Source organism: Theropithecus gelada, chromosome 5 (assembly GCF_003255815.1).
Source record: "Theropithecus gelada isolate Dixy chromosome 5, Tgel_1.0, whole genome shotgun sequence".
Classification (NCBI taxonomy): Eukaryota; Metazoa; Chordata; class Mammalia; order Primates; family Cercopithecidae; genus Theropithecus; species Theropithecus gelada.
The window spans coordinates 2154455-2172526 of NC_037672.1; the positions used below are offsets into that span (position 1 = coordinate 2154455).

Sequence of the window (18072 nt, forward strand, 5' to 3'; positions counted from 1 at the left end):
GGGTTTCACCGTGTTAGCCAGGATGGTCTCGATCTCCTGACCTCGTGATCCGCCCGTCTCGGCCTCCCAAAGTGCTGGGATTACAGGCTTGAGCCACCGCGCCCGGCCAAAATCAATATTTATTAATATAGAATGATATCAAGAGATGTTAAAATAGAAAAGCATAATACAAAATAGAATGGCTTTATCTTTGTAGAAAAAAAAAAATTTTTTTTTGAGACAGAGTCTTGCTCTGTCACCCAGGCTGGAGAGCAGTGGCACGATCTCGGCTCACTGCAAGCTCCGCTTCCTGGGTTCATGCCATTCTCCTGCCTCAGCCTCCTGAGTAGCTTGGACTACAGGCACACGCCACCATGCCTGGCTAATTTTTGTATTTTTAGTAAAGACAGGGTTTCACCATATTGGCCAGGCTGGTCTCCAACTCCTGACCTCATGATCTACTGCTTTGGCCTCCCAAAGTGCTGGGATTACAGGCATGAGCCACCACACCTGGCCTAAAAAATTGTATTTTATAAATATATGTGCTTAGCAAGAAGTGTGGAAAGATAGACACCACAGTTCTGCATGGTGCATAACAAGTGACTTTTTATTATTTTTATTTCTTTTCTGTATCTAAGGAATTTTTTGTAATGAGAAATTAATCATGAGTCTTTTTTAGTTCAAAATACAGAGCCATTTAGAAAGTTAATTGCTTTAAGTGTGATGGAAGCTGCATCATAAGTTCAAGGGAATTTACGGCTTTTTTTTTTTTTTTTTTCATCAGAGACACAGTTTCAACAACCACCAAAAAATAAAGCTGTTCATCATAGCATCAGCTATTTCAACACATTTCTGGAAATCAGAAGCCACCTGTCTGGCACAAATCTGAAAAGGAAGATGGGGTAGGGGTGCCCTTTTTGCCCTCACACTGGAGTGCATGGTTTCTGGGTGTGAAGCCCCCGTCCTGCTAACTCAGCACTTCACAAGAAGAGAACCCACCTGCCTTGTTCTCCTGCTATGTTCTCAGAATAAACAGAATAAAACACAGCATATCAGGATGAAGCCCCCTCTTGGAAACAGAAAGTACACAGGCAAACACATGTGGAGACAAAACTTCAATAGCAAGGCAGGAGAACGGCGTTTAACAAAGACAGCTGTTTACACAACTTACAGGATGCTTGGCTGAAAGTCTTCCAGTCACAGTTCCAGTCTGATTCCATATAGAGGAAATGGAGCCCTGTATTAGTTAAAAAGAATCAGTGTAAACTCTGGCAATGCTATGTGAAGTCAAGGATGTAGTGGAGCCTCCACCCACAACACACAACACTCACTGGTCCTCCAGAAGCCAACAAGCTGCTGGCCCTAAACTTCCAACCCTGAAATGTCCTTGGGGTTACAAAATTCCTGACGTGTGATTAGGGAAGGGTGAGGAAGGAGGCTCCCCCTAACCCATGTAGGAACTGCAACAAGACTTTATGTCACTCACAAATCCTGTGCATGGGGAGAGTAAGAGCTGTTGGGCTGTGGGGAACTTGGCATGGGCTCAAGATAGGACTGTGCGTCACAGACAGGTTCTGTCACTTGCTGAGTGAACTTGACCGAGTCACAGAACATCTCTTGACTACAGTCTCCTCAGGTCTGAACTAAAACAGTAACATCTTCCTCAAATGAATCCAGAACAGAGACACAATCGTGGATGTGAAAGGTGGTCAGCTAGAGCTTCCTCATAAACGGAGGGTTTCAAGGCATAATGTCAACCTATGCTGCAAGGGGACCTAAATGATACCAATATTATGGTTCATAGTTTCAAGGATATTAGATTATTTTGGCTGGGTGCAGTGGCTCACGCCTGTAATCCCAGCACTTTGGGAGGCCGAGGCAGGTGGATCACGAGGTCAGAGTCTGAGACCAGCCTGGCCATCATAGTGAAACCCCGTCTCTACTAAAAATACCAAAAATTAGCTGGGCGTGGTGGCGGGCACCTGTAATCCCAGCTACTTGGGAGGCTGAGGCAGAAGAATCGCTTGGAGCCGGGAGGCGGAGGTTGCAGTAAACTGAGATTGCGCCACTGCACTCCAGCCCAGCGACAGTGTGAAACTCTGTCTCAAAAAAAAAAAAAAAAAAAAAGAGAATATTAGATTATTTCACATCATTTACTAAAATTACAAAGGTTCTATATGTATCTGAACTCACACAAAAACCACAATCCTAATCACAGTATCTTTTTGTAAAGCTTGTTACCTTTTTCATACAAGCTAATAATCCATCTACAAAGGTTGACTTGATCTTGTGAACCTAAGGTAGAAAGACAAAAATAATCATTTTCTTTAAGTCGTAAGTCTTTTTTGGGCGGGGGAAGGAGTCTCGTTCCATTGCCCAGGCTGGAGTGCAGTGGCATGATCTCAGCTCACTGAAACCTCCGCCTCCTGGGTTCAAGCGATTCTCTTGCCTCAGTCTGAGTAGCTGGGATTACAGGCGTGTGCCACCACGCTCAGCTAAGTTTTACATTTTTAGTAGAGATGGGGTTTCACCATGTTGGCCAGGCTGGTCTTGAACCCCTGACCTCAGGTGATCCACCTACCTCAGTCTCCCAAAGTGTTGGGATTACAGGCGTGAGCCACCACACCCGGCCGGTTTAAGTCTTTAAACAGGAATGGTGTGAATGGTGTTTCACAGAGTGCTGGGTTCATGCTGCTACCATCACCTCAGATGACTCCAGGAGGCCCTGGAATGACCTTAGGTGGCACCAGGATTCAATAACACTGACCCACACAGAAAGATGTCATTCCACTCTTTAAAAATAGATCTATTAATTCTAGGATCTTTCTAGATTTACAGGACATTTGCAAAGATAAACAGATAAACAAATACTCTGACACAGTGTCTCCTGTGGCTGCCCCTTTACATTGCTGCAGGGAGAAAGGGCCAGGCTGGAGCCAATGTGCTCCCTCACAGCTGCCAGGCCCTCAGGATACAGCAGGCCACAGGCTCAGTGAATACTAGGACCTATGCTGTGGGCAGTGGCAAAAGTTATAAACGTGGTTCACAACCAAAAGAGAACTTTGGAAGGAAATGGCAGGTGTGTGAACAGAGAAAGGGAATCACCAGGGGAGGGAAGGGGGCCACTCATGAAATCTCTGGCAAATGTAAATGCAGGACAACACAACACTGCTATGGTATGGTCTTGGCAGACCTAGAAGCCAGGGAGGGGTTATGGGAGGCTTAGAGACTAGGTACTGCTGGGCGTCTCCTGCACACCGACGACACACAGCCGTGGCATGCCACCTACTTCCTTCTGATTCCTCATTGTCTTCTCCCATTTTGACTCCTGGGGTTCGCGAGTGGGGCTGATTGCAGACTTGGGTAAAATCACATTAGGGTGCAAGTAAGCAGTGCCAGTACAAGGTTAACCTGACAAAACTCTATTCCCCCGAGAACACTGGGAGGGCTACTTCAGCCATTATGGATTTCTGTTGACAACACAGGGCTGTATGGTTCCCCTTCATCACCTTTTACGTACAAAAAAATTAACTTACCTGCCTGTATTCCAAAATTATCTTGGGTAATGGATGAAGGTCTCGCAGAGCATTTAACTAAACATGAAAATAAGTATTACCAACGTAATTCTTTCATGTTAACATTTTAAACATTTATTTTCATCTGGAGAAAGTCTTTGTAATAAATGGTCTAATTGAGCATATTTTCCAAAATAAAGATGCATAATAAACTCAAGTTTATCAGGTGTCTTAATCCTAACCCCTTACAAAACTATTCTGATGTCTACATGGGCACTAAAAACATCTCAGATAAGCTTGGAAATAAGATTCCTCTTGAGATTTAAATTAGCGAAATCTAAATCCAGGGTAGGTAAAATACCGTGTCAGTGTCTACAAACGTATAACTCGCTAACTGCATAATTTCAGGGAGGGAGTAATGGATTATGAGTTTAAAGATTAGCTTTAAAAATCAAAATATAACATACCTATAGGAAAGTGAAAGAGAGTAAGAAAAGTTTGTTAATTATCACAAAGTGAGTACAGTTGTTAACCACCACCCACAACAAGCAACGGCACATTCCAATTTCCCCAGTAGGTACTGGCTCCTTCCCCAGGGCTGACCACCACCTGGGCTTCTACCACAGGCTACCTGTTTCCTGTCCTTGGTCCAATATTATTATTTTTAGGGTTCATCAATATATGAAGCAGTATTTCATTTATTTGCACTGCTGTGTAGTATTCAAGTGCATGAATGTAGAATATGATCAATTCCACCTTTGATGGATATGTGTTTTTATTCTACCTTAGGGCTATTATGAATAATGCTGGTACAGAGATTTTAGTTAATGTATGTCCACAGTTCTGTGGAATACATACATTAAGAAGTGTGAAACTGCTGCGTCAACATTAGCAGAGATACTGCCAGTTCTCCAAAGTAAACGTACCTGCTTATACCCCTTTCAGCAAAACATAAAAGTTCAAGCTGATCCACGTTTTTGCCAATGCATGTCATCACTGTTGTTAATTTTAGCTGTTCTGGTAAATGAGAAGTGATCTCTCACTATAGTTTTAGTCTGTATTTCCCGTGACTAACGCGGTTGGACACTATTCATATATTTGACTAATTGTATATCTTCTTTCATTAAGCCCTTGTTCGTGTCTTTTGCTCACTTAAAAACTTGGTGTGTCTTTTTCTCCTTGAGTTGTAGAAATTTGTTATTCTGGACAGTTTTTTCGCCAGTTATATATTTATGGGAAATATCTTTTCTCCTTCTGTGGCTAGCTTTTTTGTTCATTTTTTTTAACTTTTAATTTTTTTTACATAAGGTCTCACTCTGTTGCCCAGGCTGGAGTGTAGTGGTGCAATCATAACTCACTACAACCTTAAACTCCTGGGTTCAAGTGATCCTCCCCTACCTCAGCCTCCGGAGTAGCTGGACTACAGGAGCACACGACCATGCCTGGCTAATTTTTTAAATTTTTGGCAGAGATGAGGTCTCGCCATGCTGCCCAGGCTGGTCTTAAACTCCTGGCTTCAAGTGATCCTCCTGACTCAGCCTCCCAAGGTGTTGGTATTACAAGCATGAGCCACAGTACCTGGCTTTTTCACTGTTTAATGGTGTCTTTTCATATTTAGAGATTTTTAATTTGATTGTTGTCCCATTTATCAAGTTTTCCCTTTATGGTTGATGCATTTGCTGTCCTACTTATGAATGTTTACCTACCTCAAGGTCTTAAAGATATCCTCTTGTTACATCTTCTCCAATCTTTACTATTTTGCTTTTGATACTTAGATACACAATTTACTTGGAATTTATGTTTATGTGCTGCATGAAATGGGGGCCAAGAAGCACTGGCCCTTTATGTAACAAGCCCTCCTTACTTAATGCTTTGCAGTGATGCCCTATGAGACACACTCTCTCTCCCTCTCTTTCTTTTTGAGACAGGGTCTTGCTCTGTCACCCAGGCTGGAGTGCAGTGGTACCATCTTGGCTCACAGCAACCTCTACCTCCGGGGCTCAAGCTATCCTCCTGCCTCAGCCTCCAGAGTAACTGGGACTACAGGTGCATGCCACCATGCCCAGCTAATTTTTGTGTATTTTGTAGGGATGAGGTTTTGCCATGTTGCCCAGGCTGGTCTTGAACTCCTGGACTCAAGCAATCCTCCTGCCTTGGCCGCCCAAAGTGCTGGAATTACAGGCATGAACCACCATGCCCGGCCCGATTTTCTTTATTTTTTTTACCTTTAAGTTCTGTTGGACTTGATGTTTGTGGATTTTCTATCTTGGTCCATTGGCCTATTTACTGACCCTTGAGTCAACACCAAATGGTATTGCCTAATTAATTCCTAGTAATTCCTATTGCTTTATAATTAGTCTTGATATTCAATAGACTATGTCCTTAAATAGTGCTTCCCCTCCTCCCCCCAGATTATTTTGGCTTTTTTTTAGTTTTTAGCACTTCCATATAAATCTGAGAATCAACTTTTCAATTCCTACCAAAAAAACTCCTGCCAGGATTTTAATTAAAATTGTTTAGAATCTATAAATCAACTTGCGGGAGAACTGATTATATGATTTTGATGTAATAGTGTAAACCACTAAATCATGGTGCTCTCTGAATAAAGACTGAGAACACAAGAGCTGTGACCATAAAACATTAACAGTGGGAGGTATCTTGCCTCAGTATAATCCGGAATTGCAGTTTTTGTAGAAAAGCTATCCCCAGGGGGGTGAAAGTGCATGAAAATACTTAGCCAAGAAAACAGCTTAAGATCATCTAACTCTCCTTATCTTGATACCTTACTCACAAACTAACTTTCTAACCAATAGTCTCCCAGTATATCTTGACTTGAGCAGCCTGAGAACACCAAAAAGAAGTAGTGTTTGATCGCACAAACTGTGTATAAAGCACTGAGTGTTGGCTGAGGGCCAGAGGCGGAGCGCCATCCGCTGCCATGGCTCTGTGGGCTCACCCGCGCACTCTGTGCTGGCTGCAGACACCACATTCTCCTGACCTCCCTTCTCACTCATTTCCCACTGGTGCTTCTCTCTCTGACCTTTAAAATACCAGTTTCTCGGAGTTTAACTCTGTGGTCATCTATACCGGCTGCGTACCGCAATCAACAGGGAGCTTCAAAAGCAGGCCCATGACTAGGCTCCGCCACCCAATTCTGACTCAGGGGATCAGCTGTGGGCCTGGGCATCCGTGTTTTCCAAATCTCCACGCAGGGCAGAGGAACATTGTCCCAGGGCGACTTTAGTAAAAATCAGCTGGCAGCTTCCAGGTGTGGATTCCCAGCATGAGCCCTGTCCCACAGGCCCACTGCTGTTTTGTGACATGGCACATCAATGTCTCACATACACTTCTGTCCTAACATATCCAAGGCTGAACACTTGACCTTGCCCTCCATAAACGGTTCCTGTTCCAGTTTTCCCTGAGTAGTGGCTGTATCCATTTGCCCAAGTGCACAACTCAGAAAACTCAGAACTACTCCATATGCTGACTTCTGTTCACACTCACATGAATTTATCAGAAGGTCCTTTCTGTTCTAAATATCCTCTAAAAATCCATCTGTTTTGCTCCATTTTCATTGCCATGACCTAGACTGCAGTGACAGCCTACTAATGAGTATCCCCCATTCTCCAACCAGCTAAAAGAGTAATCTTGGCTAGGCATAGTGGCTCACGCATGTAATCCCAGCACTTTGGGAGGCAGAGGCGGGCGGATCACCTGAGGTCAGGAGTTGGAGACCAGCCTGACCGACATGGAGCAACATGGAGAAACTCTGTCTCTACTAAAAATACAAAATTAGCCGGGCATGGTGGCACGCACCTGTAGTCCCAGCTACTCAGGAGGCTGAGGCATGAGAATCACTTGAACCCAGGAGGCAGAGGTTACCATGAGTCAATTCATCACGCCATTGCCCTCCAGCCTGGGCAACAAGAGCAAAACTCTGTCTCCCAATAAAAAAAAAAAAAAAAAAAGGCTGGGCGTGGTGGCTCACACCTGTAATCCCAGCACTTTGGGAGGCCGAGGTGGGCGGATTACCTGAGGTCAGGAGTTCGAGACCACCCTGGCCAACATGGTGAAATCCCATCTCTATTAAAAATACAAAAATTAGCCAGGAATGGTGGCACGCGCCTGCAATCCCAGCTACTCGGGAGGCTGAGGCAGGAGAATTGCTTGAGCCCAGGAGGCGGAGATTGTAGTGAGCTGAGATTGTGCCACTGCACTCCAGCCTGGCTGACAGAGCAAGACTCTGTCTCAAAAAAAAAAGTGATCTTATAAAAACATATCCAACACCTATTAGAATGGTGAAAATCTAGAACACCAACACCACCAAGTGCTGGCAAGGATTTGGAGCAACAGGAACTCTCATTCATTGCTGGTGGGAATGCAAAATGGTGCAGCTACCCTGGAGGACAGTTTGGCGGTTTCTTACACAACTAAACGTACTCTTATCATTTCATCCAGCAATCGTACTCTTTGGTGTTTGCCCAGATAAGCTGAAAATTTATGTCCACATAAAAACCTGCACGCAGATAATTATCTCTGCTTTATTCATAATTAACAAAACTTGGAAACAACCAAAATGTTCTTCGTAGGTAAATGGAAAATAAACCGTGATACATCCATGCAATGGAATATTATTCACTGCTAGAAAGAAATGAACTATCAGGCTATGAAAAGACATGGAAGAAACTTAAGTACCTACCACTAAGTGAAATAAGTCAATTCAAAAAGGCTACACACTGTGATTCCAATTTTGTAACATTCTGGGAAAGGCAAAACTGTGGAAACAGTAAAAAGCATAGTGGCTGTCAGGGGCTGGCGGGAGTAAAGGAGGAATAGGCAGAGCACCGGATTTTTAGGGCAGTGGCACTGCTCTGTATGATGCTGTAATGGTAGATGTATGTCATCATACATTTGTCTAAACCCACAGAATGTCTAACACCAAGAGTGAACCCTACACACAAGAGCAGTCCAAGAGTATACTGTGTAACTACGGACTTTGGGTGATAATGATGTGTCAGTGTGGGTTCACTGACTGTTAACAACGATACCATTCTGTCGAGGATGTTGATAGAGGGGGAGCTTGTGCACGTGTGAGAACAGGGAGTACAGAACAGGGAGTATGGGAACTCTTTGTACTTTCTGCTCAATTTTACTGTGAACCTAAAACTAAAAAAATAGTCTTTTTTTTTTTTTTTTTTTGAGACTGTGTCTTACTCTGTTGCACAGACTGGACAGCAGTGGTATAATCACTGCTCAGCGCAGCCTTGAACTACTGGGCTCAAGTGATCCTGCCACCTCAGCCTCATGAGTAGCTGGAACTACCAGCATGCACCACCACACCTGGCTAATTTTTAAATTTTTTGTACAGACATGGTCTCACTATGTTGTCCAGGCTGGTCTTAACTCCTGGCCTCAAACAATCCTCCTGCCTCGGCCTCCCAAAGTGCTGGGATTACAGGCGTGAGCCACCGTACCTGGCCATTAAAGTCTATTTTTAAAAAATCTAGATCATAGTTGCTCCCTTACTTAAACAATTCCAAGGCTATCCATTTTTCTAAAAATCTACATTTCTCCCCATAGCCTGCAAAGCACAGCAGAATTGGGTCCTTGTTCACCCTCAACCCCATCCCTCCCATTCTTCTCAGTCACAAGGCTCCAGCCTCAGCCCCTGAGCAGCCTGAGCCTTTTCCCATTGCAAGGCCTTGTTCTTATCCTTTGCATAGGCACTTCCTCATCTTCGAGCTTCAGCTTACACATAATTCCTTAGGTTTCTCTCTGGACCACTCAGTCTGGAGTGTGTCGCTCTCCCTGTTATTACCTTAATGGCTCTTATCCTGCTGGATGGTTCTTGTAATATCTAATTTTAGGTGTCAACTTGACTGGGTTATAAGATAACCAGACAGCTGGTAAAGCATTATTTTCTATGTGAGTGTTTCCAGAGGAGGCTGGCATGTGAGTTGGTGGACTGAACAGGGAAGATCTGCATTGATGCGGGCAGGGAATATCCAATCAACTAAGGGCCCAGTTAGAATAAAAAACAGAGGAAAGGTGGATTCACTCGCTCTGCTGGCATCTGGGACACGCTTCTCCTATCTTTGGACATCAGAACTCCAGACTCTCCAGTGTTTGGACTCTAGTACACACACTGGTGACACTCCAGGCTCTTGGGCCTTCAGCCTTGGACTGAGTTACACCATCAACTTCCCTGTCCCAAGGCTTTCGGGCTTGGACTGAGCCACACTATCAGCTTTCCTGGGTCTCCAGCTTGCAGACAGCCTATCGTGGGACTTCACAGCACCCCCAACTGCATGAACCAATGTCCCTAACAAATCCTTTCTCATATACCTATTATCTGTATCTATATCTGCATATGTCCTACTGGCTCTGTTTCTCTAGAGAACCCTGCTATAGTTCCTCACTGGAATAGACATTCCATGATGATAAAGATCTTTTCCCCACTAAACCGTCAACAGTGTCTAACACAGAGCCAGGGCCACAAGAGTGTTTGCTGACTAAAACAGAAAGGGCATCTGTCCTGCTCATGGCTGTATCCCACATACTGGACACCCAGCAATGGGGTCAGTGCACACACATGACCTGGAGACTCCATCACTTCAGTTAGTCAAGGGGTGTCAAAAGCAACTCCTGGAAATGATGAGTGACTGGTCCAGGAATCCTGACCCCAAAGCTGGACCACCTTCCCAGAGTTTGAACTCCCTGTGATGTTCTGAGAACATGTGACTTCATTGCAGAGAAAAAAAAAAAAACCATCAAAGCTTCCTTCAGTTCGTTAGGGAGGGACCCTTGTTCCCCACTCGTCACGTGCCTACTGAGGGGAGGGAATTCCCACTATACCCCAGCAGGAGTGAGCGGACCAGCTAGGCACCACAGGACTCTAAACTACACTGTACAGGTACAAGGGTACGTGTGTTCTTCGGCCCATGTGGAGCATCTGAGAACCCTGAGGTGAGTGTCAAAGAACTGACATTGCATAGATCGTGTTCTCTTACCACACTTCATTTAATTCAGAAATCAAGGCTGGGCACGGTGGCTCATGCCTGTAATCCCAGTACTCTGGGAGGCCAAGGTGGGCAGCTCACCTGAGGTCAGGAGTTTGAGACCAGCCTGGCCAACATGGTGAAACCCCGTCTCTACTGAAAATACAAAAATTAGCCAGGTGTGGTGGCAGGTGCATGTAGTCCCAGCTACTCAGGAGACTGAAGCAGAAGCATTGCTTGAACCTGGAAGGGGGAGGTTGCAGTGAGCTGAGATCACACCACTGCACTCCAGCCTGGGTGACAAGAGCGAGACTCTGTCTCAAAAAAAAAAAAATTAGAAATCAATAACAAAAACTATCTGGAAACCCCACACACATTTGGAAATGTTAAGACACACTTCCAAACAACTCAATGGTGAAAGAATTATAAAGAAAATATGTAGAGTTAAACGATGAGAAAAAAATGGCACATCTCAAAACTTGAAGGGTTCATTAGTGACTTCCTGAGCATCCACTATGCCCCAGGCATTGTACTAAGCACTGGGAACATCCCAGCAACAAAAAAAAAGTTGTGCACTCTTAGGGTTACATCTAGTTGGGAGAGCTGAGCAGCAGCAAATCTGTGTGTGACGCAGGGGATACCATCAGCTGGTTTCCCCGACATCAAACATGGATTCGTGGAGGAAAAGGGCAGGTTGGGGACAGGCGCTGGGGTGAGAGGAGCCACAACGCTCACCAAGGCCTCTGGGAAGGGGGCAGGGAGGATGGAGAGAAGTCATGAGAAGAAATCTGAATCTTCAATTTGTCCATGTACATGGCATAAGCCAATCTTTTCATATGCATGAATGAACAACTTGACTTATTCAGTTAAATAAAAGAGTGAGGCTAATATGACTTATGCTCATTATGTCTTTATGGGAGAAAAATGAGCTCCTCATGAAAGCTGTTGCCTTAACATGAGAGCACATCAGCACCAGAAGAGAGTGATGCCTCCTTTCTTGCATTGCTGGTTGTCTGGAGAGGGAAGGGAGCTGCAAAGGGAAGGGCGACAGTGCCAGCTGGTGCCAGGACAGACGTGAGCTCAGGTGCAAGTGTGGGATGAGCGGCTTGCCCAGGCAGCGCCCCCTGCTGGAGCTCTGGGGCATGTTACCCATGTCCACTGTGTGGTGTTGAGACCCAAGCCTTAGTCTCTGCAGCAAGACAGATGCTGCTTCCAGGAACCACCTGCTGACCCAGCACTCCATGAACACACCACAGATGCTGAGTTCAACACCAGGGGCTGGTTTGGTTCTGGGGACAAACTGAAGTCTTTGATCTGCACAACCTACATTCTAACGGAAAAAGCAAACACACACCTAAGATAAACTTCAGGTAGTGGTGAGTTGTGTGCAGAAAATAACTCAAGGTGAAGAAACAGCTGTGACTGGGGACCTTACTGCAGTCTGGGCGACCAGAGGTCTCCTGAATGCAATGTATAAGCTGGCAATCAGAAGCAAGTGGGAAAAATTTGTGGCACGAGTCTGGGGACAGAGGAGGAGCTGGCGCACAGAGCTGCAAGCAGCTCAGCAAGCGCTGGAGTGTGGAGAGAGAGGAGGTGCTGGGCCAGGAAGGCACAGCCAGAGCACGGGCCTGGGGATATGCTCTGCAGCTCGGATTTGACGGTAAGTGCGATAGAAGCTACTGGAAGTCCTAGGGCAGTAACGTGACTTTTCCAATGGTTTTAAAGGATCACTCTGCCTGGGTGTGAGGGATGATAAGCAGGGGCAAGAGTGGTTGGAGGGATCTAAGTGAGAAAGGTCTATGGTGGAGACGGGGAATGGGGAAAAGGAGGCATGCTCAGGACCTATTTTGTGGGTAGAGACTGTGACACTTGCTGTGGGGGAGGTGGAAGGAAAGTCAAGGATGACTCACAGGATTTTTCTTAGAATGGCCAATGCTAACTGGTCTTTTGAGAGCTTTTATGTCAGGCACAGTCCTAAGTGCTATTTCACACAGACACATGGACACACATGCACGTGCACTAAATTCTCACAAGATTCTAGTAGGGAAAGTACTATTATTATCTTTCTTTTATAGATCAGGAAACTGAGGCACAAGTAATGTTTTCATGTTGTCCAAACCATGCCGGCCAGTGATGGCTCACCCCACTGCCCCTGTTCTTACTCACTACTCTGCACTAGCTCCCAAGGACCTGGAAGGAAGATGGGCCCTTCACTAAGGTGGAGAAGGCTTGAAGAAGAAGAAGATTTGGAAAGGCACAGTTCGAGTCCCTCCAGTGGAGCATCCTCTGCAGGAGTCCATTATTCACCCAGTAACTGCCCATTACACCAGCAAAGGCCAAGTGCAGGTACAGTCAGCGAGCGCAGGCTCCATGAGGGCCTGTACTCTAAGACACCCTCACAGGGCGAAGACCGGAGGTATGTGGTACTGGAGGGGGAACAGGACCAGAGGAGACATCTTAGAAGGAAACCTTCCTTTGCTACAAAGTCAAATGCTGGACAGAGCACAGAAAGCACAAACTGGAGCCTCGAAAGCTGGTTCTCACCACAATAACCAATATTCACAATGACATTAATTCACTTATTTACTGACCTCCACTCTGGGTCTTTTCAGTAAAAGTACTCACTGGCTTCTGAATATCGACGTATACTCTCCCACTCCAACACAACACAATCTCACTACTCCTTGTCTTCAAAAAATTGATTCCTCTCAAGAGAGGAGTAGGTAAAATTCTCTAAAATAAATCTGGGGAAAGGAGAAGACTGATGACCTGCTTCTAGTTCCTCTTGGGGACACGAAGCAAAGAGGTTTTGACTGGATTGTCAAGAAGTTGGTTTTAAGAACAAAACTCCACCAAATTATGCTTTTCAGAAAGTCAAGCCAATTAACTGCTTCTGCAAAAGTGCACTGTCTGACTCTCTCTCCTTGGTCCGCAGTGAGAAAAGCAACCTTGGTGTGGGGAGCCCCTCTTCTGCAGAAACTGCTGCCAGCATGAGGGGACGGCCTGAGAGTCTCGGGTGGGTCTAAAGGTCAGCACACAGGTGGTGCAAACATGCTGTCATTCTGAAAAGAAAAGGATAACTCTGAAACCTTACCACTGCTTCTGATGTGGACGGGTATTTCTGCAGCCCCGTTCTGGGGAGACTGTTCCTTCGGCTCAGCAGGTGCAGCTTTAACTTGCCAAAGAGGATCTTCAACAAAGCAATTTACACATGGTGAGGGAATCTCACATTTGAAAGAAACAGAACATTACTATAGCAGAGCCCATGCCGCCAGCCAGAGAATACACACCCAAACAGACGTTACAACATGCTTAAATTCTCACTTAGTACTTTTCTTTGATTTAAAGGCTTTGAAGTAATGAATCTCAGTGTGTTCATTACTTGTGAGAGACCATGAAAAACTTACTTTTTGGATAGTTGACATAAAATATTTATAAATTCAAAATAAATCTCCCTTTAACTCCTGAATAAGAAATACATTTTATGAAAGAGCCAAAATTCAGCTTTACCTCTCGAAGCTGGTTACTGCTCATTATAAGAAACCGTTCTCCTGCAACAAAATGAGCTTCTTGCTCCAATTCCTTGAGACGAGCCTGAAAATATGATACACACAATTAATCTCATTCATAGCTTTCACAATTTAAGATTATTTTTTTGTTCATCAAACAATTCTCAACAGCGAGATGGGCATGGTGGCTCACGCCTGTAATACCAGCCCTTTGGGAGGCTGAGGCGGGAGGATCACTTGAGCCCAGGAGTTTGAGACCAGCCTGGGCAACATAGTGTGGCCCCATCACTAAAAAAAAAAAAAAAAAAAAAAAATTAGCTGAGCACGGTGGTGCACACCTGTAGTCCTAGCTACTTGGGAGGCTGAGGTGGGAGGACTGTATGAACCCGAGAGGTCAAGGTTGCAGTTAGTTATAACTGCCACTGCACTCCAGCCTGTGTGACAGTGAGACCCTGTCTCAACAAACAAACACATACACACAAAATTCCCAAAGAAAGCTCTTAAGAGAGTAATAAATAACCTATAATTTATCAAAATAAGCATAAAAATACATATTTTGGCCAGGCGCGGTGGCTCACACCTGTGATCCCAGCACTTTGGGAGGCCGAGGCAGGTGGGTGTCTTGAGCCCAGGAGTTTGAGACCAGCCTGGGCAACATAGTGAAACCTCATCTCTACAAAAAAATAAAAATAAAAATAAAAATAAACGTATTTTGCCTCATGGTGAAATACCTAGGCTCATAGAAGCATCCTCCCCCAAAGGTAAGAAAACAAACTTAAAGAAGCAAAAAAAATGGGAAGGGAAGAATCAATTCTCCAGCAATATTAAGACTAGAAAAGGGATCCAACATCATATAGAACAAGACAGAGGTAGAAAGTATAGGAAACAGGCTTGTATCCAGAATACATCAGGAGATCCTATACATCAGTAAGAAAAAATATAAAAATGGGTAAAAGACTTGAGCAGATCCTTTACAAAAAGAAATTCCTAAAAGCTAATGATGCTTATGAAAAGCTAATCAACCCTACTAGTGTGAAATGTGACATACAAAATGACATCACTCTGGTCCAGAGCTCTAGAGTAGAGTCAGGGAGCCATTTTAAGGACCACCTGCATGACCTGAAACGCTGAAAAACAAAACCAAAAAGACAGGGACTTGCATTGAACCTCTGAACTGGGCCAAACTGCAATGACCACAACATCCTGGAAAACAGCTGGACTTTGCCAGTGCTGCAACTCCTGAAGAGTGACAACCAATGAGCTCAATGGATTCATGCACTGAGCCAGCCACCTCCACCAAGATCATTCTTTCACAACTGTGTATTTGCCCTTAGCTTCCTCTGAAAAATCTCAACTCCCCTTCCTCTCTTTGGAACACAATTTGGCCTTTAGCTGAATGTGTCCCCTAAATTGCAATTCCTAAGACCCCAATAAATGCCTTGTTTTACTGTTTTTCAGTCTGGTTTTTTGCCTTTTCTTGGTTGACATTAAATGGTGTCAGAAGTAGGACACAAAGCAACTCTCCTCTGCACTCTGGCACTGCCACAGATTTGAGCATGATACTTGCAGGAACCCCTTGTGCCCTATCACCTCCCTGAAGGCCTGGGACCCTGGTGGAGAATCCTCCGGTTTCCCTGAACACCCCACCTCAGTTGAGGTTCAGACCTTTACTGGGCGTCTGTCCTTTGCTGCTGGCTGTTGACAGAGGGACTTTTCCCTTTTTGGTGAGTACTCACGGTGACTTCTGCTTCTGAAAGTACAGGTGCTGAGTCACCCTCTTCTGGAATTTCTGCTGATTTTCTGTACAAAAATTACGGTCCTTTATCTTATAAATTTATTTATTGAACCAACATCACTGAAAGTGATTTGGAATTACAATGGCCAATCTGGGCATCTTTGATCTCCCAAAATTTGTTTTCCTCCACAGAAAATTAGAAGGGCTAAAAGGAAAGATTACACAGCCTGAGTGGAACAGCCACTTTACTTTGGTATCTTGAGGCATCTAAAAGAATCCAGGGAACTAAACTAATGTTCCTAAGAGATAACAATGCCGAATTAGCTCAAAGACTCTCTAAACTAGGAAAGAAAAAAAAAAAAACCCAGAAGCATCTTCTACCCCGACCCTTCCCATCCATTGTCACGCTCTGTACTCTCTTGCTTATATGGTAGAAACTTATTCTAAACCTGGAAAATTACCTCCTGGGTTTTCCATGAAGAGGCGGCTTATTGGATTGAGTAGCTAGTGGAATAAGTATACCACTGGAAATTCTAATCATCAGTAGCCAAACAGTAGATCTTTAAATTAGAAAAACTCCCATAAAATATTTTTGATATCTCTCATTCTAAACAGTTGCTTTATTTGTACTTACGGGAGGATCAATTTTTTTAAAGAAAGACACATAATAGGCTGGGTGTCGTGGGTCACACCTGTAATCCCAGGACTTTAGGAGGCCGAGTCGGGAGGATCACTTGAGCCCAGGTGTTCAAGACCAGGATGGGCAACATACTCATCTTCAAAAAAAAAAAAAAAAAAAAAAAATAGCCAGGCAGGCATGGTGGCATGTACCTGTAATCCCAGCTACTCAGGAGGTTGAGGCAAGAGGATGGCTTGAGCCCAGGAGTCTGAGGCTGCAGTGAGCTATGATTGCAGCAATTGCACGCCAGCCCGGTTGACAGAGCAAGGCCCTGTCTCTAAAAACAAAAATAAGGCCAGGTGCGGTGGTTTGCACCTATAAACCCAGCACTTTGGGAGGCCAAGGCGGGCAAATCACTTGAGGTTAGGAGTTCAAGACCAGCCTGGCCAACATGGTGAAACCCTATCTCTACTAAAAAGACAAAATTAACGGGCGTGGAGGTGGGCAACTGTAATACCAGCTATTTGGAAGGCTGAGGCAGGAGAATTGCTTTCAATTGGGAGGCAGAGGTTGCAGTGAGCCAGGATCATATCACTGCACCCCAGCCTGGGCGGACAGAGTGAGACTCTGTCTCAAAAATTAAAAAAAAAAAAAAAAAAAAAGGCCATGCGGGGTGGCTCACGCCTGTAATCCCAACACTTTGGGAGGCTAAGGAGGGTGGATCACTTAAGGTCAGCAGTTCGAGACCGGCCCAACCAACATGGTGAAACCCTGATTCTACTAAAAATACAAAATTAGCCGAGCATGGTGGCACATGCCTGTAATCCCAGCTACTTGGGAGGCTGAGGCAGGAGAATTGCTTGAACCTGGGAGGTGGAAGTTGCAGTGAGCCAAGATTGCACCACTGTACTTCAGCCTGGGAGATAAGAGTGACACTCTGTCTCAAAAAATAAATAAATACATAAAATAAAATAAAATAAATAAATTTAAAAAGACACATAATAGTGTCATGGCTAGCCTCAGAAATTCTCTTGATGAAATTAAACAACAAAAATCTGACCTGAACAACATTAACATCCTTTGTACATTCAAACTGCCTGCTTTGGATTCCCTGCGGAACTTACAAAAAAAAGAAGACACTCTACTTTGGTCTCATGGAGATGTAAGTCCTTTAATTCAGGAGAAGAACCACTAATTTAAAACCTGGTTTAATATGTGTGTGACTCTTGACTTTGGGGGGGGTTCTTCTATTTTTCTCATGGATCCCCAAGAGTGATGAGCAGGTTCAAGTCTAACATATAGGCACCTCAACTGACTGTCCTCTGGACTCCAAAACTTTTTCTTTTTTTTTTTTTTTTGAGATGGAGTTTTGCTCTTGTTGCCCAGGCTGGAGTGCAATGGCATGATCTCAGCTCACTGCAACCTCTGCCTCCTGGGTTCAAGCGATTCTCCTGCCTCAGCCTCCTGAGTAGCTAGGATTACAGGCATGCGCCACCATGCCCGGCTAATTTTGTATTTTTAGTAGAGATGGGGTTTCACCATGTTGGTCAGGCTGGTCTCAAACTCCTGACTTCAGATAATCCACCCACCTCGGCCTCCCAAAGTGCTGGGATTACAAGCAGGAGCCACCGCACCTGGCCTCCAAGAAAACCTTTTCAAAGAATGTTCCCAACATTAACCTTTGTTTTTCTTCCATTTGTGAGGCTGTCCGCAATGC

The 18072-nt window shown here is 44.6% G+C and overlaps 1 protein-coding gene across 2 annotated transcripts in view; it reads right to left on the reverse strand.

The window, feature by feature from the left end:
• The window catches only part of LOC112625371 (DNA polymerase nu), a 169638-nt gene that overhangs the window by 77230 nt on the left and 74336 nt on the right, over window positions 1–18072 (reverse strand). For both annotated transcript variants that reach the window (XM_025386644.1, XM_025386645.1), the window contains 5 exons: window positions 14003–14086; window positions 13587–13682; window positions 3516–3572; window positions 2221–2274; window positions 1151–1216 (listed from right to left, as the gene is read on the reverse strand). In XM_025386644.1, the coding sequence (XP_025242429.1) occupies window positions 1151–1216; window positions 2221–2274; window positions 3516–3572; window positions 13587–13682; window positions 14003–14086 (357 nt within the window). The remainder of the gene's footprint in view (window positions 1–1150; window positions 1217–2220; window positions 2275–3515; window positions 3573–13586; window positions 13683–14002; window positions 14087–18072) is intronic.